Raw genomic sequence first — 23,828 nt, 5'->3', positions numbered from 1 at the left:
ACTTCCAGTCCTTATTATTGAGTAAAATATGCAGTAGGACCAGTGTCAGGATCTGTAATTAGGGTCGCATTGCTGCATTCAGGGACGTGCCCATTGTTGGAGGTCACTGAATAATGATGTTTCTGATCCTCTTCTACAACACTACAAAAAGGCTCCCATGTTACAACTCCAAAGGCCAATGCTGCCCCTGATTATTACTACACTGTCGCCATTTCAGTCCTAATTACAGGGACACATTCCTGCACAACCACAGCCCCCTGCCCACGTGATGCTGTGGGAGGAAGGGTGAGCGACAGTGACGTCATATGTAAGCGCCGGAAGTCGGTACCGTTGGTTGGCGTATTGCAGTTTCCCCGTGGCTGGCATCGCTTGTTTTGGGTTCGGATCTCAGCGAGGACTGATCATGCAGGAGGAGGAGGACGAGCTGGAGCGGTACGGACCCCAGGGCGGCAGTGTAAACCTTCCCCCACCCCGCAGAGCATACACGTGTATATTGTCGCGTGTGTCATGTATGTCTGAGTGGCTTGACAGGGCCCTCTGGCCTTGAAGAGCTTTAATAGGTGACATGCACAGACCAGGCCAGTACCTTGTACACAGAACGAGGGCTCCCCATCCTTGTGTCTCGCAGCACACTCGATGCTGTTAAGAAATGCAGCATTTCCCCACATTCTCGCTGACCAGAAAAGTCCCTCCTTCCCCCAAGACAGGTTGAGATCATCCTTGTGTCCGTATTCATACTACTAGTAGTGTTCTCATGTTGGGGCGGGCGCATCATACACTACTTAAATGGGTGTCTTGTTTTAAAGAGTGTAAATAATATGCACAATTTGTTTGTGGTGCAATACCTCCACAATCGGGTCTTTCGAGCATAGTGGCGGGCTCACTGTTTCTGCCCTTTTATACACGAGGGCATTTGTGTGCTTCAGTTAGAAAGCAATGTCTTTAAGCCCATATTTACGAAGTGGTGCTGTGCTCTGACACCATCTAGGCCACTTAAGTTGATGTGCTTTAATCTAAGATCGTGTGTGTTTATATATTTACACACACAAGCTGTACCCCGGCTTAACACACGCCGATCTAGGACATGTGAAAGGTTATTAATTAAGTTTACTCATTGTTTTCACCCCTCTCTGTAATGCCTTGCTGTCTTTTGTTCCCTTGTCCCCACCTTACACACTCCATCATGCCCTGCTCCTCTTTGCACTCCGTCCTCCTCTTTGCACACCCTGCCTTACTGTTTGCTCCTCTCTATGCACACTACATACACTCCCTCCTCCTACTTATCCATCTGTTTGCTCCTACTCGCCTTGCTGTCTCTCATCCCTTTTCTTTGCACTCCCTCCTGCCCGATGTGCACACTGCTCTCCATTCCCTCCTCATCCCTCTGTCTCCTTACTGTCTCTCCTTTCCTACATCATGCCCTGCTTCTCTTTGCATACTCCTTCCTCTCTTGGCACTCCCTGCCTTACTGTTTTTGGGCACACTACATTCCCTCCTAATCATCTCACCTGTCTTCTCCTCTCCTTGCTGTCTGTTTCCTCTTCCTACTGACCTTGCTGTCTCTCCTCCCTGATGTGCACACTGCTCTCCATTCCCTCCTCTTGTCAGCCCTCTGTCTCCTCCCCTCCTTGCTGTCTCTTTCTCTGTCGCCTCCTCTTTGCTGTTTCTCTGTCTCCTCCTCTTCTTGCTGTCGGTCTCCTTTGCATCATGCCCTGCTCCTCTTTGCGCACTTTCCTCCCCGCCTTAGGCTACACTTATAGTGCTGGCGACAGTGATGCGACGTCGCGGCAAAACAAATGCATTGCCGCCGTAGCGTGCGCTAATAGTAAGTGCGCCGCGGCTGATTGCTCGCGATCGCTGGAAGTCATCTCTATTTGATTTTTCAGCGACTGTCGCGTCGCCGACATTATAAGTGTTGCCTTACTGTGTCTGCTCCTCTCTGTGCACACTATATCCCCCCTCTCCTACTTATTTGTCTCCACCTCTTCCTGCTGTCTGTTTCCTCCTCACCTTGCTGTCTTTTCTCCCCCATGTGCACAGTGCTCTCTGCTGTCTCACCTCCCCGCTCCTCTTTGCACATTCTCCCACCCTCTTTGTACTCCCTACTTTACTGTCTGCTCCTGTCTGTGTATACTACCCTCCTATCCTCATCTCAGCCTCTCCTACTCATCTCATCATCTCCTTTCTGTCTCCACTGCCATTAAAATCCCCTCCTCCAGTTTCCTGCGTGAGTGAGAGAGACCGCTCAGTCTATCATAGAGGGGGAGGGATGTATGTATATCTTTATTTATATAGCACTGACAGCATACTCAGTGCTTTACAAAGACAATACAGTATAGGGAATTATAATACAATAAGCAAAGCAAAGGCAGACAATAGGAAAGGAAATCCCTGCCCCGGGAAGCTTACTATCTATCTAAGTGATATGTTGGGAGACTTGGAGACAGCAGGTGAGGGAATAAGTGCAATAGATGGCAGTGCCTGTCTAAAATGGTTGGTAGGAGTGACTGTGGAACCGTAGCCATGAGTGCAGGAGGTTGGGATGCTTCTTTTGAGAGGTGAGTTTTAAGGTTGAGAAATCCAGGTTGGTCTGTTTTAAATTAGATGCAGGGAAAGAGGTGGCGGAGAGGTGTGAGCGAGAGCAGGTGTGTATGTATATGGCTGGATCCAGGATTAGGAGAGATATCCCCAGCAGCAAGGAAGAATAGAGAGAAAGGAAGTGAGAAGATTTGTGGGGGTGCATTTTATTGAGGGGTCTAGAAGTTGTTGGGAAAGGTGTGTACATAATGGTGCAGTGTATAGGCAAAAGAATAGGTGCAGGAAAGGAGAGATGAAGAGATGTGGATAAGAGGAGAGTGGGGAAGTTGGAGAGAACAGAAAAGTTTACAAAAGAGTGAGGAAACAGTAAACAGAAAAAGCAATAGTTGGGTCATAATGAGATGCAGGATGAGAGAGTTCCCAGGTATTGGAGGATATGAGGAGTAGGATGTGAATGAGCAGATGTATAAACCAGACCTGGGAAGTCAGTGATGGTTGATGGTTAAAGCTGCAGTTCAGTCTTTTTTATTTTTTTTTTTATTTATTTTTTTACTTCAATAGTTTCATGTGTGCAATCTCTAATTACCTATAGAACTGTATAGCTGCCAGTCAATTCGTTCTCCATGTATTGATAGGCGAAATTTGGTGACATAATTAGAGCTGGCATATGTTTTTCTTCTGCTTCTGTCTCTCAGTGGAAGCTCATGAATATTCATGAGCACTCCTGCACTGACGTGCTAGAGGGAGGGCAGGGCTGACAAAGGGGTGTGCCAGAGCTTGTGACAGGACATGAAGGGGCAGTGCCTTAGCAAATGGCTGTTAAAATAGAATACAAGAAAATTGGTCTTTCAAAGTTGTTTTTTTAAAACAGAAAATGCTAAAAGTATTTTTTCTTACTACAGAACTGATTTATTAAAAAACCCACACATGCAGGATATTGACTGAACTGCATCTTTAAACAGCAGCTTAGAAAGTCAGTCTTTAGATGTGAAAAAATTGTCAGAGCATTTAGAAAGTTCTCACAGTTGCAGGGTTGATGATGTGCAGAGTCCAATTCTTGTATTCTTCACCTCCAATTTGAACTCCACAGACACTTCATAAGTGGCACTTAAGATGATACATAGCCAATGTGCAGTCTCATTAGCTGTCCCTGGGTGAGTGACAGGCCAAACAGCCTATCACAGAGGGGGTGGGAGGTGTGTGTGTGCGCGCAACTTCACTGGCTGGCTCTGGGTGAGTGATAGGCTGAGCAGCCTATCACGGAGGGATGTATAGTTTTTTCAATGTTTTTTTATTTGTATTTTTTTACACAAAGTATGTGTGTATATACACATACACACTCGCCAAGGTAAGGGCCCTGTGGACCAATCTGCACGGTAGAAACATAGACTATGTGATAATTCCAAAAATTGGGATGATTACTGAAGGGAATAAAAGTAAAAATATAACGTTATTAGAACATCTCACCCAGACACAACATTTCGGTCCCCAAATGGGCTTTCATCAGGTGGGAATCTTTGGGGACACAAATTTTGGGTCTGAGTGTGATTAAAAGTTCTAATAACATAATAAAAGTAAAAATATTATCTTCTTTACTTCTTGTGCCGGTAATCATCTACATTTTTGGAATGATAACATACTGTGTACACACACACACACACACACACACACACACACACACACACACACACACACACACACACACACACAAACTAACAAAAAGAGAATCCCTATTAGATGCACTGAACCTCCACTTGAAATAAAATAAATATATTTTAATGGTGTTGCATAGAAAACATAATATTAAAACCTATAACGCGCATGAGAAGTGGCAGTACACCTATTGCACCGGTTCATGGGATCATGCCCATATAAGATACTGTTGTATCACTAGCATTAACAGTACGTAGAGCAGCCACAGAAAAAAACACCACCTTTCCATATACTGAATAGCACCTAGTGCTAAAAGCGTAGTGCTTCCCAGAATACACTGAGATATACAGTACTTAAATTGATTGGGTGCCCAATTGCAATATATTGGGAACTTGGTGGACAATTAAATAAAACATTGTGTGATATATTGCTGTTGCAGCAGATGATGCCTGTGATAGTTGAAACTAGTGGCTACCATAAAGGTTCCACGTCGCAGTTGCCTGTCTGCAAAAGCGGTGTGCTAAGTGCCGGTGAGGTCTAAATCAACTATTAATGAATGGCTGCTGCGACAAACTAGAGCCTATGTTGGTCTATGGCTAGTGGCTACCATCGGAGGTTCTACTTCTCAATTAGCTGTCTGCTGTAGTTGCCCTTGAGGAATATTAACCACTAAAATATACCGCCAAAAAACTATAGTGCTATCACAAATTTATTCTCATGTATTCTCTCCTTTTTGTTCCTTATACGGTATTAACTCCCGGATAGCATCCCTCCAGTACGTGAATTTTATACAGGCATACCCCGGTTTAAGGACACTCACTTTAAGTACATTCACGAGTAAGTACATATCGCCCAATAGGCAAACGGCAGCTCACGCATGCGCCTGTCAACATGTCCTGAACAGCAATACTGGCTCCCTACCTGTACCGAAGCTGTGCGCAAGCGGGGAGATTATAGAGCCTGTTACAAATGCGTTATGTACCTCAGTTATGCACGTATATGATGATTGCAGTACAGTACATGCATCGTAAAGTGTGAAAAAGGTAGTGCTTCACTTTAAGTACATTTTCGCTTTACATACACACTCCGGTCCCATTGCGTACGTTAATGCGGGGTATGCCTGTATAGAGCTGAGCAGGGCCTACTTTTTTGTGTACCTAATGCCCCCCCCCCTCCCCCCCCCCCCCCGGGATCAGGAAAAAAGTGACCCCCTTTGTTTTTCATCGTATTTTATATATTTCTCACTCAATCTATGTGGAAATTTGCACAATTGTAGGTCTGTTATGAAGATTAACACTATATATATATATATATATATATCACACTGTAGACGATCAACTGATTGATGTCACGGTATTATGTCAACAAGTACCAGATACAGCAGTGCCCCGCTTTTTGGCGATACGGCGGTACAGAGATGGGGGCCGCCATGCCTGCGCAGAACAGGCTGGTCTGATGTCGCGCATGCGAGAACGGCCTAATCCAGGGTCGCACATGCGAAGAATGTTTTTTTTTTTTTTTTTTGCCGATGTTGCGCATGCGTAGAACGACGCATTGCTGGTCTGCACATGCGCACATAACAAAAATCGCCGGTTCCGCTTTCCGGCGATTTTCACTTTACGGCGGGTCATTAGAACGGAACCCGCCGCATGACTGGGGCCCTCCTGTACACTGTAGTAGGTTCATGTTCATTAAATTGTGGAGTTTTGCCTTCGTAGCTTGTAAGTGTTAAAATGTTGTAACCTAATCTGAAACACTAAGATTACTATAAAATGTGAGTTCAAAGGGTGTGTTCAAAATGTCCTCCTTGTGCTGAAACTCACCAGAAGACGAGGACGTCACTATCTGCATAATCTAATGCTTTTATCCAGCTGCTCCCACTCTTGAATGATACAAATTCATTTTTTCAGTAGTCCTAGCGACCATCCTTTACCAGGAAACATTTTATTTAACTGTTTCAGACCATAATTCTTGTTGTCTCAAGCATTATATAACGTGCTTATCTTCTGCGCTAAACACCATTTTGTAACTATGCACTTGATGAGGTCATCATGCCGTCACCAATTCCAAATAACACTTTAGGTTGTCAAATAATTCTTAAATGTAATAATCTGTTGTGACAGACCCTATAATTGCTTAAAAACAAATGCGAAAATGGAGTGATTTTTCTGCAAGATATGACAAAATAAAAGTGGTCCTGTTTTTTCATGCGTGTCATGTGATACAATCTCATAGAGTACATCTAAATCAAATATAAATCACAATAATAAGTAATTCAGTATAGTTCCATATAAGGTAACAGTTTGTGTTTTTAGGTAAATTTAAAATGGTTGGGCAGGTTTTATATGGCTGCTTTAATTCTATTGCAACGCCAGTAAATGTAGCTGGGTGTGACTGCCTACTGTATTTGGTGAGTCACAAAATACTCAAGATGTCACGTGTACATTTAGTTGCAGTTCTGATTTCAATAGTATCTGAAACACCTAAAACTGACAGTCACTACACCCCCAAGAATTCCGCTGCAAAGTATGAGCAGCTCTGCCCAACTGCTTATTCCTTTGCATTAGATCTTATGTCATCCAAAACTCCTCTCCAGGACTATAAATAGGAGATGGTCTTTCTGATATGATAAACAATGAAGAAGCAGGGTTACAAGATTCCATTATGGATGCAGAAGTTACTTAGAACGTGATATGGGGATGACTTGCATGATCTTGAAACAGTTTACTTTTCATCTTTCAAAATTGTGCAAAAGCATTATTTGGGTTGTGTGCATCTTCATTTTCACAGGCAAAAATCTATAGAGGTTTTTTTCTTTTTTTGAACAGTGAGTGGTATTAGAAGTGTTGGCACCTTTCAAAAAAAACAAAAAAAAAAAGATATATTTTTTCAATGGTTTATTCAATAGGTTTTGAAGTTACAATTAGTCCCAGTGGAACCTCTTGAATAAGCACCCAAGTATCAGTTTATTGAACGCTTTTTATCCACCAAATGATGGTACAATAAACAAGACGATGAATGTTCATAACTCCGATAAAACCATCACCCATAAAGGACAGTGCTCGGAATGAGAGAGCTGGGAATTGGGAAGTCACTGTAGATCAATAACTTCTCGGCATTTGCCTTGATATGATCCAGGAGTAATATTCATTAAAAGCCAGATATAAGTCTTAAAAAAATTAACAACTAGTTGCCACTTTGTTAATTTGGCATTAAACCCACCATATCAGTGCATGCTATTTCATGGTTTTTAACAGCTTGAGTAAAAGTCCACTACTGAAATGTTTATTGGGGATTTGCCTACGAGACCAGCCAGGCAAACACGATCTGTTTTCCCAACCAGTTACTCATGAAACACTGACATAACACACAACATTTTCTCAAATTGAACCTAATTTCGTGAGTCATTTGTTTTTCTTGACATAGGAAAGCGGTAGAGGAGCTTCTCAAGGAGGCAAAGCGTGGAAAGACCCGAGTCGAGACTATGGGGGCAATGGGTTGGTATGTGTTTTTCTTATCAAATCTAACCAGTCAATGATATAAAAAAAAAAGTCTTCTGTGTTTTCAGCTGTACGTTCATTAATATCACGTATGTAACCTGCTGTGCAACAACTTTAAAGGAACCCCACAGATAAGCCCTTTGCTGTATTATTTACCCTGTCTTAAGTTCTTTAGTTTAACAATTCATTTTGCAGGATGTTTAAAAAAAAAAAAAAAAAAAAAAAAAACTACATGTGTAAGACATGAGAAGTATAGTAGGTTTAGGGAAAGTGGATCCAGCGCTCTCTCTGTTCGTGCTACATGCTGGCCATCCATTTGTAAAGCTGTTGGATGCTCACTGAAGCCTGATTTAGCTGGTGAGAGATCACCACATTTTTGATAGGCACAGTGAGCAGAAGCTTCCTCTGAACTCCGTGCACTGCAAACTTCAGTGACAAAATAAGTTAATCCTTTTGTATTCCCCGCCAATACACATGTTTTCTGATGCCTTTTATTTCAATGCCATTAAAAGGTACATCTTTGGCATATTATTTGTGTGCTCAAACCTAACATTGTGAAGACTGAGTACCTCATACCCCCAACCCCGTCCGTTCCTGCCCCCTTCTCCATTACTGTTGGATGCACTCGCACAAGGCCTCTGTAACTCCCTTTCCTGATCTCCGGCGGCTTCTGGCGACGCGGCGTCATATGACGTTGCAACATCAGAAATTCCAGTGACAAGGTATGGGGGGGGGGGAGCACAGGCAGTGGGGGGGGGGGGGGGCACAGACTAAAAAGTTTGCGCCCTGTCATAAAGTAATATTTTTCTGCTGCGTTGTTGGGGATAAATTGAGGATCTGTTGGGTGCCGGGGAGCCAATAAAATGGCTAATATTGCTTATAGCAGAAGAGCTCAAAAGGGGGGTTGGGGAGGGGGTGGTCACCATGCTTTGTCTTGATCCTCAAAGGTTCTAAGAGTTCCTAACTGGAGGAAATCACCCTTATGTGTTAGCGTCTTTTCTATCCACTTATTGAACTCCAAAGAAACCATATCCGGGGGGAAATTGGGGGTTGCTGAGAATGGGCATCATGGGGAAGGGTCTAGACATGAGGTGATATTTGAATTTTAAGATGTCCCAGATTTTTGAGGGAGTGTGAAACTATTGTGTTTTTAGCAACACCTGGGGGACGGTTGCTAGTCGACATCCTAGAAGAGACTACAGTTGGTATGTGGCAATTATTATTCTTTCAATGTCAATCCAACCCTTGTTGTCTTTATCCACATGCTGAGACACCTTGGCCATTCTGTAATACGACATGTAACATGGAATAGCCAGGCCCCTTGTTTCTGTGGGATGGACTAGTGTTCTGCGATTTGGCCCAGGGCCCTCTTCTTTGGCCAAATAGTTTTTTCTCTGGAGCTCTATCATATCCACATTTTTTTTATTTTGTGTACAAAATAAGTATGGAATCTTGGGGAGAAAATTCATTTTGACTGCCTGGATCCTTCTGATCCAGGAGATTGTATATATTTTGCCAAAAATTCAATGCTTTTAAGCATGGATTTAATAAACTGTGGGTATGCTTTATATAAAGTGTTTACACTCTATGTAAGTGTAGTAGCTGGTCTGGGTTATACTTTCTGCCCCCATGTCGCGTAAGTCCTAGCAGTGGCAGGCTATCCTGTGGGGTTTACCCCCTCCCCCTCATGCATCCTGGAGTGGAGGTGGGGCGTGGTCTCCGAGTTACCCAATCCGGGTGTAGCCCAGGTACCCTCCCCTTCTGCACTAAGGAGGAGACACTCTAAATTATAGGGAGTCCTAGTCTCTCCCTCAAGGGAGAGAGATCTGCTTTCAGCACTGAACAGAGGGCAATGCCTTCAGACTGCAAGAAGGCCGGTACCATCAAGAGGTCTGGGCCCTATTCTAAAAGACTGCATTCGCTGTAATAACACCTGCAGTGGATGCTACAATAAAGGATCCTGTTTTATATACCCCTGCCTAAGTTACAGTCTATTGGGTCGGGGTATGCTTGAAGACTGTCATTGTGTGGACTGTCTCCAGTAACCCTGGAGCCTGCTTTGACTGGAGGCATTGCACCAGAACCAGAATTCAGCCTGAGGATCACCAAAAGCTTATCCTGTTTCCCCTTACCATCGCAGACGCTCATCTCTCCTGAACCCTCACAGGTAACAAGCACCATGACACCTGTAGCTTTACCAAGATCTCCCGGAGTGGGTGTGAAGCAGTGTTACAATTGGAGGTGCTGCTGAGATGCAGAACCGTGGGGGGGGGGGGAGGGAGGCTATACAGACTTTTAATAGCAGACAGGAATGTATTGGTTATCCCAAATGCCTCCAGTGTTTGAAAAAATGAAAGTTTAGTCAACCCTGTCAAATGCTTTAATTGCGTCCTGGCCGAGGACCACTGTGTAGGAGTCTTAGCGAAGTTGGCCAAGTGAATCGGGTCTATTAAACGTTTTGTGTTTGACGCCTGCCCATGTTGCATAAAGCCTACCTGGTCCTGGTGAACCAGATTGGACAGAAATTTGTGTAGTCTACTGGCTATGCCATTAGACATGATGTTGTTGCCTGTTAATTTAAAGAAATTGGTCTATAATTTTCACAATTGGATGGGTCTTTCCCTTCTTTTGAATCAGGTCTGTTCACTTTATACATCCCTTTAGGGATAGGTGCCCCTCTCAGGACATCATTGTAGACGTTTGTGATGTGTGGAAGAAACAAAGTTGCACAGTGTTTATAATAGAGCTTAGAATATTCTTCTGGGCCTTGTGTCTTTGATTTTAGACCTTTGATTGCCTCAGCCACCTTCTCCAAAGTAATACGCTCGCACAGTTCCTTCTGGCCTCCCTATATAGTTTTGGATGTTCCTAGTCTGGAACTTATTGTTCAGTTTTCTGGCTAACATGCTTTTGGATTTGTTCCCATTTTCATAATACCTCTGGTTGGTCCAGCTCAATGCTTTTTCAGTAGTCAGTCATACAGAGATCAAGTTTCCCTCTAACCTCAGTAATCTCTGACTGGGGTGTGAGGGATTGTTTCTGTTTGTGTTTGTAATTGGTTTAGTTCTGTAAGGGAGTTTATTTTCCTGTTGGCTGTCTTTTGCTGTTTGAGGCTATTTTAATCAGGGCACCCCTTATGGTAGTTTTTTGTGGGATATCCACAGTAGGACAGATGTGACCCGCTTATTGATCCTAAAAAGTGATTTTAGTTCTGAACCTACTTTAAGGAGAACTTTGGGCACAGTCAACAGGGAGTTGTTAAGTCTTCATGTTCTTGGATGATTTGGAAGGACAAAGCCTTTTAGGCGAGTTTCGACAATGGCATGGTCAGACCGCATAATGTTATGGATCTTTGAGCTTGTAACGAACGGGAGCATTGCTGCTTCCAAGAAAATGAAATCTATGCGTGAATAAGTTTGGTGTGGGGTGGAGAACAATGTAAAAATCTGTGTGGGGTGTGTGTGTCTCCAGGTATTTATCAGGGAACGACTTTTCAGTTTGTCAGCCAGCAGTTTGGAGTCTGGTGGGAAATCTAGTCAGGCCTTTAATACTTGTAAAGGTTCTGTCTAAATTTACATCAACAACATAATTGAAATCTCCCCCCAGTATCACCCTTCCACATCCAAGCCTGTCTAGTGTGTCGACGAAGGCATCAGAAAAGTCTGTCATAGTCACAGTAGATGAGGTTGAAAAAAGACATACGTCCATCAAGTTCAACCAATGCTAAATTTAGACTACATATACTTTATCTTATATTTGTACTTGCAGTATATTGATCCAGAGGATGGCAAACAAAAAACCCCAGTGAAATATCATCGAATTATATCTCATAAAGAGGAAAAATCAATTCCTTCCTGACTCCAAGAATTGACAGATTACTCCCTGGATCAACATCCTTCCCATGTTTACTTATTTGGTATATCCCTTTATACCTTTCCTTTTTTAAAAGATGTCCAACTTTTTTTTTTTTAAATATCTATTGTATCTGCCATCAGTCTCCATGGGTTATGAACTCCACATTTTAACTGCGCTTACTGTAAAGAACCCTTTCCTTTGTTGCTGGTGAAATCTCCTTTCCTGCAACCTTAAGGGAGGACTCAGATTCTCAATTCATTAGGGGCACAAATACTCACTAGAGTAACTTCAGTGTTCAAAGCCTACTCATAAGATATTTTCCCTCTGGATCGCTCTTGGCCCTATTCATTTGGAATATCATTTGTATGTATTAGAATGGATACACCACATTTTTTTTAGTGATTATTGAGGCAAAAAAGGAAAGAGGATTTGGTTTATCCATGAAAATCGGCTCAACAGCACATTTAAGGTGCGTCTCCTGGAGGAAGATCAGGCTAGCTTGTAGTTTGTTTTTTGTAGTTGGTGAAGGCCATTCTCCATTTAGATGGGCTTTTAAGGCTTTTTTACATTATGGGTAATACAAGTTACAGAAATAGCCACTCGGGTAGCACCTGATGGGGTTGAAAACCTATGAGTTCTAAGGACCATTGTGGGATTAAAAGCGTTGTGGACTTTAGGGCTCTTGTGGGACATTGTGCTTAATGGATTAAGTTCTTGAGGTCCTCTCGTGACGACACGAATATGAACAACATTGTACCTGTCAAGGATAGGGGTTAGCGATGAAGAGGGTATCTGGGGTGAGGGTAGATGGGGAAATTAAGTGGGAACCTGGGGGGACATCTGAACCTAGGTGTGGTCGACCTTCATATGAAGGTTTGAGGGGGGTGGGGGAACAGTACAGTCTTGCTGATTTAGATCTGGGGGCGTGCACGCATTCCCAAGGGGGGTTGACAAAATATGTTTAAATCTTACTTAAGTGATCATTTGCTCTTTAACGGGTGAGGGAGGAGCCCCCAAGACTACAACTTAAGGTAATATATAAAAACCTGGAAAATATCTTCAGTAAAACATACATATTATGTATATTTGTAATAACATTAAACACAACTACAACGGCTATTACCGGCCGAACCCAGACAAAGTTACAGCTTGGCTAACAGCCTTGGATGAAAGCTTTCAGTCTCTACACCGCTAACCTGGCCAACAGGCAGATCAACAGGCTGTATGGGGAAGTGTGACTCGTGTAGCGACCTCCATAGGTTCCTAACGAACCTGCTGCACCTATGAAGTCCTACAACCCGCAAAGTGCCAAACATCGCCTACATATCCTTGTGGTCATAAACACAGCCCTGTAAGGCCTGGTCTGATTTATAGGAACCTGGTGTCATTGCAGGCTACTAAGACGAAGTGTACTGGATGATGAGAAACAACTTGGGTGCCAGCCCTCATGTGTGCCCAACGGACTCACAGACTCTGCAACATGTGCTATTGCTCGCAAAGTGCACAAAATGGCCTATATAACTTTTGCTCCTAGGTAACACCCTGTAAGGCCTGGTCTGGTCTGAGTACCCACATGATTTTGCAAGGGGTTAGAACTGCATGTCATAAGTTTTTTATCTAGCATTGTGTGAGAGAAACTTTTTCCTCCGCAATATCACAAAGGTACGCCCTTTCCTCTGTTGCTCCACTGGCCCTCATTCTCTCCCATCTCGAGTACTGTAACCTCCTGCTGTCCGCCCTTCCTGCCTCTCACCTGTCTCCCCTACAATCTATCCTAAACACTGCTGCCAGAATCACTCTACTCTTTCCTAAATCTGTCTCGGCGCCTCCCCTGCTGAAATCCCTCGCCTGGCTTCCTATCAAATCCCGCATCACGCACTCAATTCTCCTCCTCCTCTTTATAAGCTTTACACTCTTCTGTTCCTCCTTACATCTCAGCGCTAATTTCTCGCTATGCACCATCCCGACTCTCGCATTCTGCTCAATGATGTCTGCTCTCTACCCCTGTATCTAAAGCCCTCTCACGCCTTAAACCTTTCTCACTGACTGCCCCACACCTCTGGAATTCCCTTCCCCTCTATACCCGACTAGCAACCTCTCTATCCACCTTTAAGAACCATCTTTAAAACCCATCTGCTTAATGAAGCATATGAGTAGCATTTTCTTGCCAAAAGGCACAGGTCAGAGCCCTGGCCTTCATCTAACACAGTAAATCGGGGGGATTAGTGTAAGTTTGCAAGAGACCGAGTATTCCGGGGTCTGCGGCTGTGTTTGCACCCATCTCGCTGTTTTCTACACTCACGGGGGTACCCTGTCAAACTTTGATCCGGCGGTTCCTCAGCTCTTCCTCTGAAAAATGGAAATGTTAGGCCTCTGGCTTAGGCAAGATTTCCATGACCAGGGGATCCAGGTCCGTGATCTCGACTCTGCGGGTGCTCATTCTGCCATTCCTCTCGGGGAAAAGCAAAAACACCCGGCGCTCTGGTGACAGTGAATATCCCTCCAAGGAAGGGGTATAGGGAATATGAAAGTGGTGAACACAACCCGATACTGGCGTCTCAACCTGCGATGAACTTCTCTCCTTGGTTCTCTTAGACAGTAGAAATGAGATGTCTTCAAGGAGCACAAGCCATCGGTGGGTACATGTAAACGAAACACAGTAATAGTGCAATCCTGTTATAGCACAGGGATGGGGGGGGGGGTTGAATATTAGAGCCATCCCTGTGCTATAACAGGATTGCACTATTACTGTGTTTCGTCTACATGTACCCATCGATGGCTTGTGCTCCCTGAGTTTTTTTTCATTTCTATTCCTCTCGGGGACTTTGGTCCAAGTGGGACTTTTGGGTTTAGGTGGCGGTATTTGATCCACCGAGGCCTGCTGTGATCTCTCCAGCAGGTTCCATCTCTCCAGAAGGGCTCACCCATTCCGTGGCTCGCAGACTTTTGCTTGGGATCCATTGTAGGTAGCGGATAGTTTAAATGGGAAGCCCCACCTGTGTTTCGCATTATTCTTTTCTGGAGAACCTCTGTGAATGGCCTCATCTGACATCTTTTCGAGAGGGTAGCTGCCGAAAGGTCTGCATAGATTTGAATCTGTATTCCGTCAATTATAATACAGCAAGTCCTCATTTTACGACGAATGGCTTATCCGACGCTGTCCAATGCATCCCTATGGCCGGTTTTACGACGCCAAAATGGCTTATCCGACGCTTTGCAAAGTTGCAACATTATGTCAATCAGAAAGCTTCAGTCAGGGAAATCATCCAGATCCGTCTGTGTGTAGGTTTTGTGGTGTATTTATGCCTTTAAACATGTCTAACAGTTTCATTATACAGTTGTGGATTCAATATATAGAATCTTTACATCATAATGTATGTGTGTACAGCATAATCTTATTGTTTGAGTAAAATATTTTGTATATTTTGGCATTAAAAATGCCTTCAGGAACGGAACGTTTGATTTAAACAGTGTTCCTATGGGAAAATGTGATTCGCTTTACAACGCTTCGCTATCCGACGCCATTTTGAGTAACACATTGTGTCGGATAACCGAGGACTGCCTGTAGCTGGAGTTTTACAGGCAGCATTCTTTGCGTCTTTGGTAGCATAATAGTGGAGTCTTGCCATCATGTCTCTTGCCGGTTCTGCTAGGCCAGGCTTCGCACTCTGGGCCCTATCAAGTTGGGACTTGCTTGCCTCCGGAAGAGGCAACCCGAACAGGCGATGTAGATATTGATCCAGCATAAAGAATTACTCCCGTCATTGTCGGAGCCGAGCTAATGTGCGTCCATCTCAACTTGACACCGCATGCACGTCCCCCCCTTCTCTCTCTTAACGCTATACATTCTTCTGCCCCTCTTTCACCGTAACCCTAATTGCTCGCTATACACCTGTCTGACTCATGTGATCTGATCAAGGATGTCTTCTGTCTACCCCTTGTGTATCTAAAGCCCTGTCCTGCCTAAAACCTCTCTCTCACTGCTCCACACCTTTAGAATACCCTTCCCCCATAATATCCAACTAGCACCCTCTCTCTCTACCTTTTAAGACCCATCTTAAAACACACCTCTTTAATGAAGCATATGAGTAGCTGCATTGGCGGATACTGTACATTTCATATGCATTGACTGTGACCTCTTGCAGACGCACTCGCCAGAACACCCTGCTACTGTCATTACGTTTTCCATACTTAACACTTCGATTGTAAGCACTTTAGGGCAGGAGCTACTGTTCATAAATGTCTACATTTGTCTATAGCTCTTATTCCCATTGTGAGTCCTATTATTTTGTCACCTGTATTACAACTGTGAAGTGAATAGCAAACAGATGAACCAGGGCACTTCAGATTTTTCAACAAATTTGACATTTTTCAAGTGAAAGGCCAAAAGAGGCTGAAACGTTGTGTGTACTTACTGTATGGCACAATAAAGTTCAAATTTTGTTGAAAAATCTGAAGTGCCCTGGTTTATCTGTTTGCTATTCACTGGATATGCCAGATGATTTTCAGGTCTTCTTCCCTGAGACCAGGAGTATCACTTTTTTTTTTTTTTTTTCTCCATATTTTTTATTGTTCAGGAATAGGAGTCCTTCAGAAGTATGTACTTAGTATCTGAGCATAGGTATAAAAAGTCTCTAATGGAGAGAGGAAATGTGGTTGGGTGAAAAGCATTAGTTTTTATGGCGTTATGCCTACTCTACAGATGATATAGTCCTTATTTGTACTGTGCACTGACAGGCCCCCGTAAAATTCAAAGAAAACTTGGTTGAGTGAAATGCATCAATCAACCTCCAACTCAGCCATTATCCCACTCACATCCATTTTCTGGACACTACAATCCTTGTAAAAGCAGAATCTAGAACTCCCTATACTGCAAGCCTACACACCAGTCCACCTACCTTTTGACTCTAAGGAAACTAATTTCTATCACACGTAGTGATGTTTTTTTGAAGTGAAACTTCCTTAGTGGCACCTCATTCGTGATGGGGCAAAAAAGAATTGTGGAGACAGAAATGAAACGGATGTGACGTCAGTGCTGGCAGTTGAAGCCGGGCTGTGTTCTGGCTCAGCCCGACCCCAACACTGACATCACACCCGCTCCACAAATCAGATGCGGCGGCGGCGATAGCCCCTAATGGCCACCGCACCCCCCACACAGCCGCTGACATGCGGCGGCGCTCATAACGGCCGCCGTTCCCCGCCCGCTGCCTACTGCCGTGCCGCGCATACGCAATGGCGCCAGTGACTCCAATCACCACGGGAGTGGGGAGGGGGTGGCGCGCAGCCGCTATCTGCCCCCGGCGGGTGCATGTGCCGCGCATGCGCGCACAGACGTTATCGTGCACTCCTGGCTCCTGCTCGGGTAAAGTGGGAAGCGGGGGGGTTTGAGCGCGCCGCTTCCCACGCATACGGCGGGCCCGGTGCGGCCGCGTCTCAACCTTCCCCCACCCCTCTCCCCCCAATTACCCCCTCTATTCCTCCCCCCACACCTCCCCACCGGCATCATGGTGTTCTTCCCCGGGGGGGGGAGGGGGGCCGTCACACTCACATGGGCCTCCTCGCCGCATGTGCCGTCCTCCCTGCCCTGATCCCCGGCACTGCAGGGCAACACAACCTGTGCCCATCCCTCCTCCTACCACACTGCTCTGCCGCCGTGCTCGCAGGTGCAGGGGGTGATCGGAGGTGCAGGGGGTGAGGGGAGGTGCAGGTGAGGAGGTGAAGGGGGGTGATGTGAGGAGGTGAAGGGGGGTGATGTGAGGAGGTGAAGGGGGGTGATGTGAGATGCAGGGGGGGTGATGTGAGGTGCAGGGGGGGGTGATGTGAGGTGCAGGAGGGTGATGCGAGGTGCAGGGGGGTGATGCGAGGTGCAGGGGGGTGATGCGAGGTGCAGGGGGGTGATGCGAGGTGCAGGGGGGTGATGCGAGGTGCAGGGGCATATGCGAGGTGCAGGATGGGTGCGCATACATGTCACACGCACACACACACACAGTCACATGCGCACACTATACAGTCACACGCGCACACTACACAGTCACACGCACACACACACACAGTCACACTCACACGCACACACACACAGTCACACGCACACACACAGTCACACGCACACACACACAGTCACACGCACGAGGAATTCACGCTTAGTGCAAATAGCTAATACACGGGATGTGTGCCGAGCACGCACATTCTAAGTCCAAATTTATTTGCGTTTTGTCAAAGAAATTGTATTTTGATTTTTAATTAAAACATCACAAACACAATTTCTGTGACAAAAGTCAAAGAAGTTTCACTTACTATGCGCGTGCACAGCACACACAGCTTTTTTTTTTTATATACTTATTTGCACCCTGTTTAAAAATGAAACAACTATCCCCTTTCTCTGAGTCCACTGAATTCTATCTACTTATGTTTGTACTGTAATTATGAAGCCATCATTTGTCAAAGAATGAAAAACAAGTCAAACTCTTATCACCAAAAGACATTGGATAATGTTTGTAACTACCAGCCAAAGCTTTTATGTACCATGGAAGTGATAAGTAGAGGTTAAAAACAAAGAAAAAAAGGAAAGGGTTTTTTACCATTTTGGGCAAGTCCTAAGCAAAGCTGATCAAATGACACAATTCTAAAATAAATATCACAATATTGAACTTTTAAAGGGGGATATAAATATATTTGCCAAGTTGTGACCATGAGGCTAGCTGCACTGATGATATGAAGGGACTCTCCTAAGGCAATATGTTTTTAACCAGGTTTTACGTAGGTAAAACGTCATTTCGGATCAAGGCATTCAATCACACCAAGACATAGTGTAGTAATCTTCACCCTAATCCCCAACAGCAAAAGGTCAGAGTTCTGCTTTGTTTTGACCATTTTATTCCTGAGTTATGCAAATGCATTACTGAGTAACATGGCCGTCATGGGTAGCCACTATGCCCAGGGGCCGAGCACTCCACGGCTACGTCTTGAACTTTAGTTTTTCTAGGGGGCGGTCGGGCACGCAAAGATGGACAACTCTGCCGCGGCCACTCTGGCACTCAAGGGGTTAAAAACAAAACTGAAGGGAAGTAATAAATGAAAGAAAGAGAAAAAAAAAAAATATATATATATATATAAATAATACTTCACAAGAAATAAAGCAACTGTTTAATCAAGATGACATTGCATAAAACTATCTGCGGCTCTTCTATTTCTACACCAAGCAAAGTGCTATACATATAAAACAGGGAACATGTTCCGCCTGCCTTACACAACCAAGGTAGTCTTCCAAATAAAACAGAAGACGGTGACTAGGTTCTCCTGAATGTGTGTTTTATTTTTTATTTTTAAAGGAAACCTAAATATTGGGTGTTGGTCAGACCACAATGCCAGAAACCGAAATCTGGACTCTTGCAAGTATGTTTATACAAATTGTCACGCACTGCTCACATATTATTCCTGTCTATCGATTTATAGACCACCACTTGTTCTATTTCATGCTATTTATAGACCACCATGCTTATCTAGGTGAGTAGGAGGGAAGACCTGGAGAATTGGGTGAACTGCAAAGAGAAGATGGATCTGCAATTGAGATCTCATGCTAAACTAGTTGAATGGGGATTAGATGGAAGAAGAGGAGGTTAAGGTAATTGTGTGTTTAGCTGAAATACAGGCGTGCAAGACTATTATTTAACTTTCTCTCCACCTAAATAGTTTATGCTGTCCACAAAATGGAATATCCCCAAAAATATTAGTACGAATAACACTTCCGTTTGTGCAGATGTAGCATACTTCCCTCAGAAAACACAACATATCCAATTCTTAGTGCAGAATATTATAGTTTCCATAGGATTTAATGGCAGTGAATACCCCACCATATCCCTCCAAAAGGGAACCATGAAGTCTGCTACATCTGTAAGTCAGCATTTTACACACCTGTTAAGAATTTGTGCATACCCAGTAGAACACCTTCTTGACATAGATATAAGTGGTGGGGTCTGGGTTTTGTGTGTGTGTGTGTGTGTGTGTGTGTGTGTGTGTGTGTGTGTGTGTGTGTGTGTGTGTGTGTGTGTGTGTGTGTGTGTGTGTGTGTGTGTGTGTGTGTGTGTGTGTGTGTGTGTGTGTGTGTGTGTGTGTGTGTGTGTGTGTGTGTGTGTGTGTGTGTGTGTGATTTGTGCATGATGCACCCTCCTAAGGCTATGTCCATGGTGACTGTGTGCTCGCGTCCGTGCACGTGACGTCACCCGCGTTTAGCGGAACCTTTTTGTGGTTAGACGAGATAGAGGGACGTGGCTCTGACGTCACGGAGCTGGTTCGCCCTCATTGTGCGAACCGCCCACGTGACCTGGCCGTCCCGCCGTGGAATCAAATTTAACTGATTCCTCGCACTGTCGCAAGTGCGGTCTATGGGCGCAAGTATTGCCTTAAGGCATTTTGATCGCGCCGCATGCGCACTCGTCCGCGCGGTCTCGCCGACCATGGATGCGGCCTAATGTTAATCCACTTGTTGCTACGCAAGGCAGCAAAAGGGTTAATATTGTACATACAGATTGGGTTTGCTACGTGACACAAAGCATGATTTAGACTCAATAGGTGAACAGTGGCATCTAACACCAAAGGGGTTGTATACATTGTTTTACTGCCCTCCTTTTAATATGCAATGCTGGGAATAGTTCTGCCCCATTCATCGTCAGGGAAAGCAGGCTAAACTTTTTAGAACATGCAGAGCAGCCCAAATGAGGTGCGTCTGTGCGTCTGTGCGTCTGTGCGCTGGGAAAAGGACCACCCCAAGAGGCCAAATACAAAATAGTTCTATACAAATAACCCCAGCCCTGTGTTTTGATCATTCTGCTGCAGATCTATATCTACACTCGCTCTATATATTTTTCACTCCGTACCTTTTACCTTGTATACATTTTGTTTGTTCTCTGTACGTATAATTGTATGCCTTTTAACTAGTGTGTGTGCAACACAAGTCCTTTTTCCCAATGCACCAGTGAAACACACACAATTTCTAATGTACAAATGCTATAGATATCTCTTCTCTATACACGCATATATACGTTTATACGTACGTACACATATATAACACACACATTTGGGCTGCTCTGCATGTTCTTAAAAGTGGTCAGCACTGTAGGAGACAAGTGCAGAGGTATAATCAGGGAGACCTAGATTTGGGGGAAATTAACATTTGCCTTTTATTTAGCCTGTATCTTCCAAAACAACACTGCTTTAAGGCAGCATACAAATGAACAAAACAAACAGGCCTATCTGTTTTGTAAGCGCTGACTTGCACTTCCCTGTCCCTATCTGCAAGGCTGGGAGGCTAGGCCTCTTGCCAGCCTCTGACTCCAAAGTCCAAAGAGGTACCTGTAAGCAGGGGCTCTTTATATTAGTCTCAGGGCTGGTGTCCTTGGGGTGTATACTCTGGCGGGTTCCATGGACCGCTGTCTCCTGGAATAGATGGTTTGGTTCCTTGGGATCTCCCTCTGTCAGCGCATACCTCCCCTGTACTATTGAGATACCTGCAGTTTAAGCAGGAGGCTTTTCTACCTGGCTGATGAGCCAATTGGAGGCTGGCTAATTGTCTGTAGCTGTAATTAACCTGCTCCGTGCTGGACTTCCATAATTAGGATTTATCTGCAGAGATTGTTAGTTGTGGACTGCCAACCTGACCATGATATGCCTCATCCTTTTAAAACATGTTTTTGCTAAATACAATGCTGACATAAGCCCCCATTGAATTCGCCTTGAAGCCCGTACTGAAGATAAGTTTAGTTCCATTTAAACGAATGAAGAACGATTCCCCAGCATGGCATATTATAAGGGGGCAGTAAGATAATGTATACACCACCACCTCTCCATTAGCCATAACTGCACACAATTACCACATACTCTATTCCTGCAAAAATAAAAATAAAAAGACTGCAATTTGAGATGGCATTTCTGATACAATCTCCTTTGTTTCATGTTTTAGGAAATCTTTTCCTAAAGCAAAAGGCTGACAAACATTTAGAGTGTAAAGTGGGCCGTGGTCTCTTGGTCTTTAGGGTCTGGCTGCAGACCTCCTTGGAGAATTGCATAGGAGACACACACACACATTGACTCGTTCCTCTCAATTTACACTAGGTGGCATACAAGGGAAGCTGAATACTAGATGCTTAGTAGTTTCAGAATTGTTTTGGTCTTTAAGAAAAGCTGTGTTGTGCGAAAGTTGTTTTACTTGTGGTGTATATTTACCCTACAGGATGAAATGCCCACTCGCCAGCACCAATAAACGATTCCTGGTCAATACGATCAAGAACACGTTACCACCGCAGAGGGAGAAAGAAGACGGAGATAAAAATGATGAGGAGGATTCGGAGGAGGATCACAGCAAGGAGAAGAGACATTCAAGGAAACCTAGAACGCATCCCTATACAAGAAACGCTCACTCAGGGAAGGAAGAAAGCCATTCTTCTCCCGAGAGCAGGAACTCAAAGGAGAAGCACGATAAGAGTAATACCAAGCAGAGATAAAGGCGGTTCAAGTCCGTGCAGTATGCGTGAGCGGCTATTAACTAGTGTGCAATACATAGGATGCTCCAGAAATGCAGGGGCTGTGAATAAAGAAGTTTTTATCACTATTCACATACAAATCTGACTGTTGCGGTTTGGGTTATTTATTTAACCCTTTCACTGCCTGCGACTTCTTGCTCGTCAATGCGTTCCACGTACCTCTGGCAGTGAAAGGGTAAACATGTTGTGGTGCCCCTTTTAAGATGGTAAATCCAACTGTTATAACTTTAGTTACCTTTCCCAATATTTGTGTTTTGTAGTCTAGTACTCGTAAGATATTCCGTTTTGACATTTATTCATAATCTTGTTCTTTCTGCAGGTATATTACATATAAATATACATTGCGATATACATTGCAAACTTTTTTAATTGTTTGTTTAAATAAAAAAATAAAAAAAACCTTAACTATTTAGTTGTAAAATATCGGAATTCTCTGAAATATATATATTTTGTTAATGAGGAAACTGATGATTTGACGTAGAAGGTTTCTGTTTGATTTAAAGATGCAACACATTTGTTTATGCAATGGATTTAACAGTGGTCTGATTTTGACCCCCTTCTTTTGAACGCCTGTAGGATAAACCGTACAACAAGTTTAATAAAGCTCAGACATGAAAAAGGTGCAGTGTTATGAATCCATATCCCAGTGGTGGTCAATCTTCTTACTTTTTTTTTGTTTTGTTAAGCAACCCCTTAATTCTATTGTGAACCCCAACCCTCTCTAATAGTGGATCTGAGATATGATGCACTGTAAATTCTTCTGTATTTGGTACAATTTTCAAATGACCTGAAAATTGCAGGGAACCCTTTTGGGATGTTCTGGGAACCAGACTGTTCCTAGGAAGCCCTGTTGAAAAACACTGCCAGAGACTAAAACCCTGGCCTCCTGTGTTCGCTCATTCAATCAGAAATCACGTCCTATGAAAGAACAAGAATGTGTCTGGCACCTATATTTCTGCCCTTCCAAGTTACTTCTCATTTGAGGTTGACACACAATAATCCTGTGATGCACTTTTTGTTTTCTGTTTTGTAATAAACAAACATAAGAATTCTAGGTCAAATGAAACAGAAAAGAAAATCTACAAATATATTGGCTGTAGATTGGGTTATATAGCATCACTCGCTACTGCTCAACGCCACTGAAACATAATTTATCACTTGCAGGCCATGTCTGTCTACTTATTTTACTCGAACGGGTATAATATGTTGAGCATTGAAGATGCAAGTTACGGTATAATGTGATTTCAACTCGCTCAACAATTCTCTCTGTATCTGGGCATAGGAGACAAATTCGTGTTGCACGCTCAAAATACACGTTTACAAACTAACTTACAAAATGTATCTTAAAAATAATAATTTTAGGTATCCGGTCTCTAAAAATGTTTTCGATCATCCATCAACCAGGTTAAGGCCCATGTTTATCAAGCGGTGCTATTCGGGAAGGCCCTTTCTGGCAACTGAATGAAATGAGCCGTAAGGTGCCCAGTCACGCGAGAGGTGTAATGGTACAATACCACGTAGTACATATGGGCATTAAACCTTTTACACATGTAATTGCCCTTAGGACACTTTGGTCCTAGCAGGGACTGCCTCTTTAATGTGTCAAAAATATCAATAGAAGCTGGATCTCTTCCAGCAATGTAATTCTAAAAACTGATCTGAGTAAAGTTTTTTGTTCTAAATGAATAAATATTTTTGGAACAAGGGAGAAAAATCTTTTTGTGGTCCAACATGGACCTTTCCTCAG

The 23,828-nt window shown here is 43.8% G+C and overlaps 1 protein-coding gene across 2 annotated transcripts; it reads left to right on the top strand.

The window, feature by feature from the left end:
• Positions 1–275: 275 nt before the first annotated feature.
• POLR1D (RNA polymerase I and III subunit D) lies at positions 276–22,700 on the top strand. 2 transcript variants are annotated; one of them, XM_075592196.1, is made up of 3 exons: positions 276–432; positions 7,618–7,692; positions 21,772–22,700. In XM_075592196.1, the coding sequence occupies exons 1-3, from the start codon at positions 404–406 to the stop codon at positions 22,040–22,042; spliced, it is 375 nt and encodes a 124-aa protein (XP_075448311.1). In that variant the 5' UTR covers positions 276–403; the 3' UTR covers positions 22,043–22,700. The 2 variants fall into 2 exon arrangements, with proteins under 2 accessions (XP_075448311.1, XP_075448312.1); XM_075592197.1 differs by lacking the exon at positions 276–432 and adding an exon at positions 19,050–19,167.
• Positions 22,701–23,828: the final 1,128 nt, after the last annotated feature.

Source organism: Ascaphus truei, chromosome 3, assembly GCF_040206685.1.
Source record: "Ascaphus truei isolate aAscTru1 chromosome 3, aAscTru1.hap1, whole genome shotgun sequence".
NCBI classification, from domain to species: Eukaryota; Metazoa; Chordata; class Amphibia; order Anura; family Ascaphidae; genus Ascaphus; species Ascaphus truei.
Note: the sequence above shows the minus strand (reverse complement) of the source record. Positions and strands in the feature narration are given on the sequence as shown.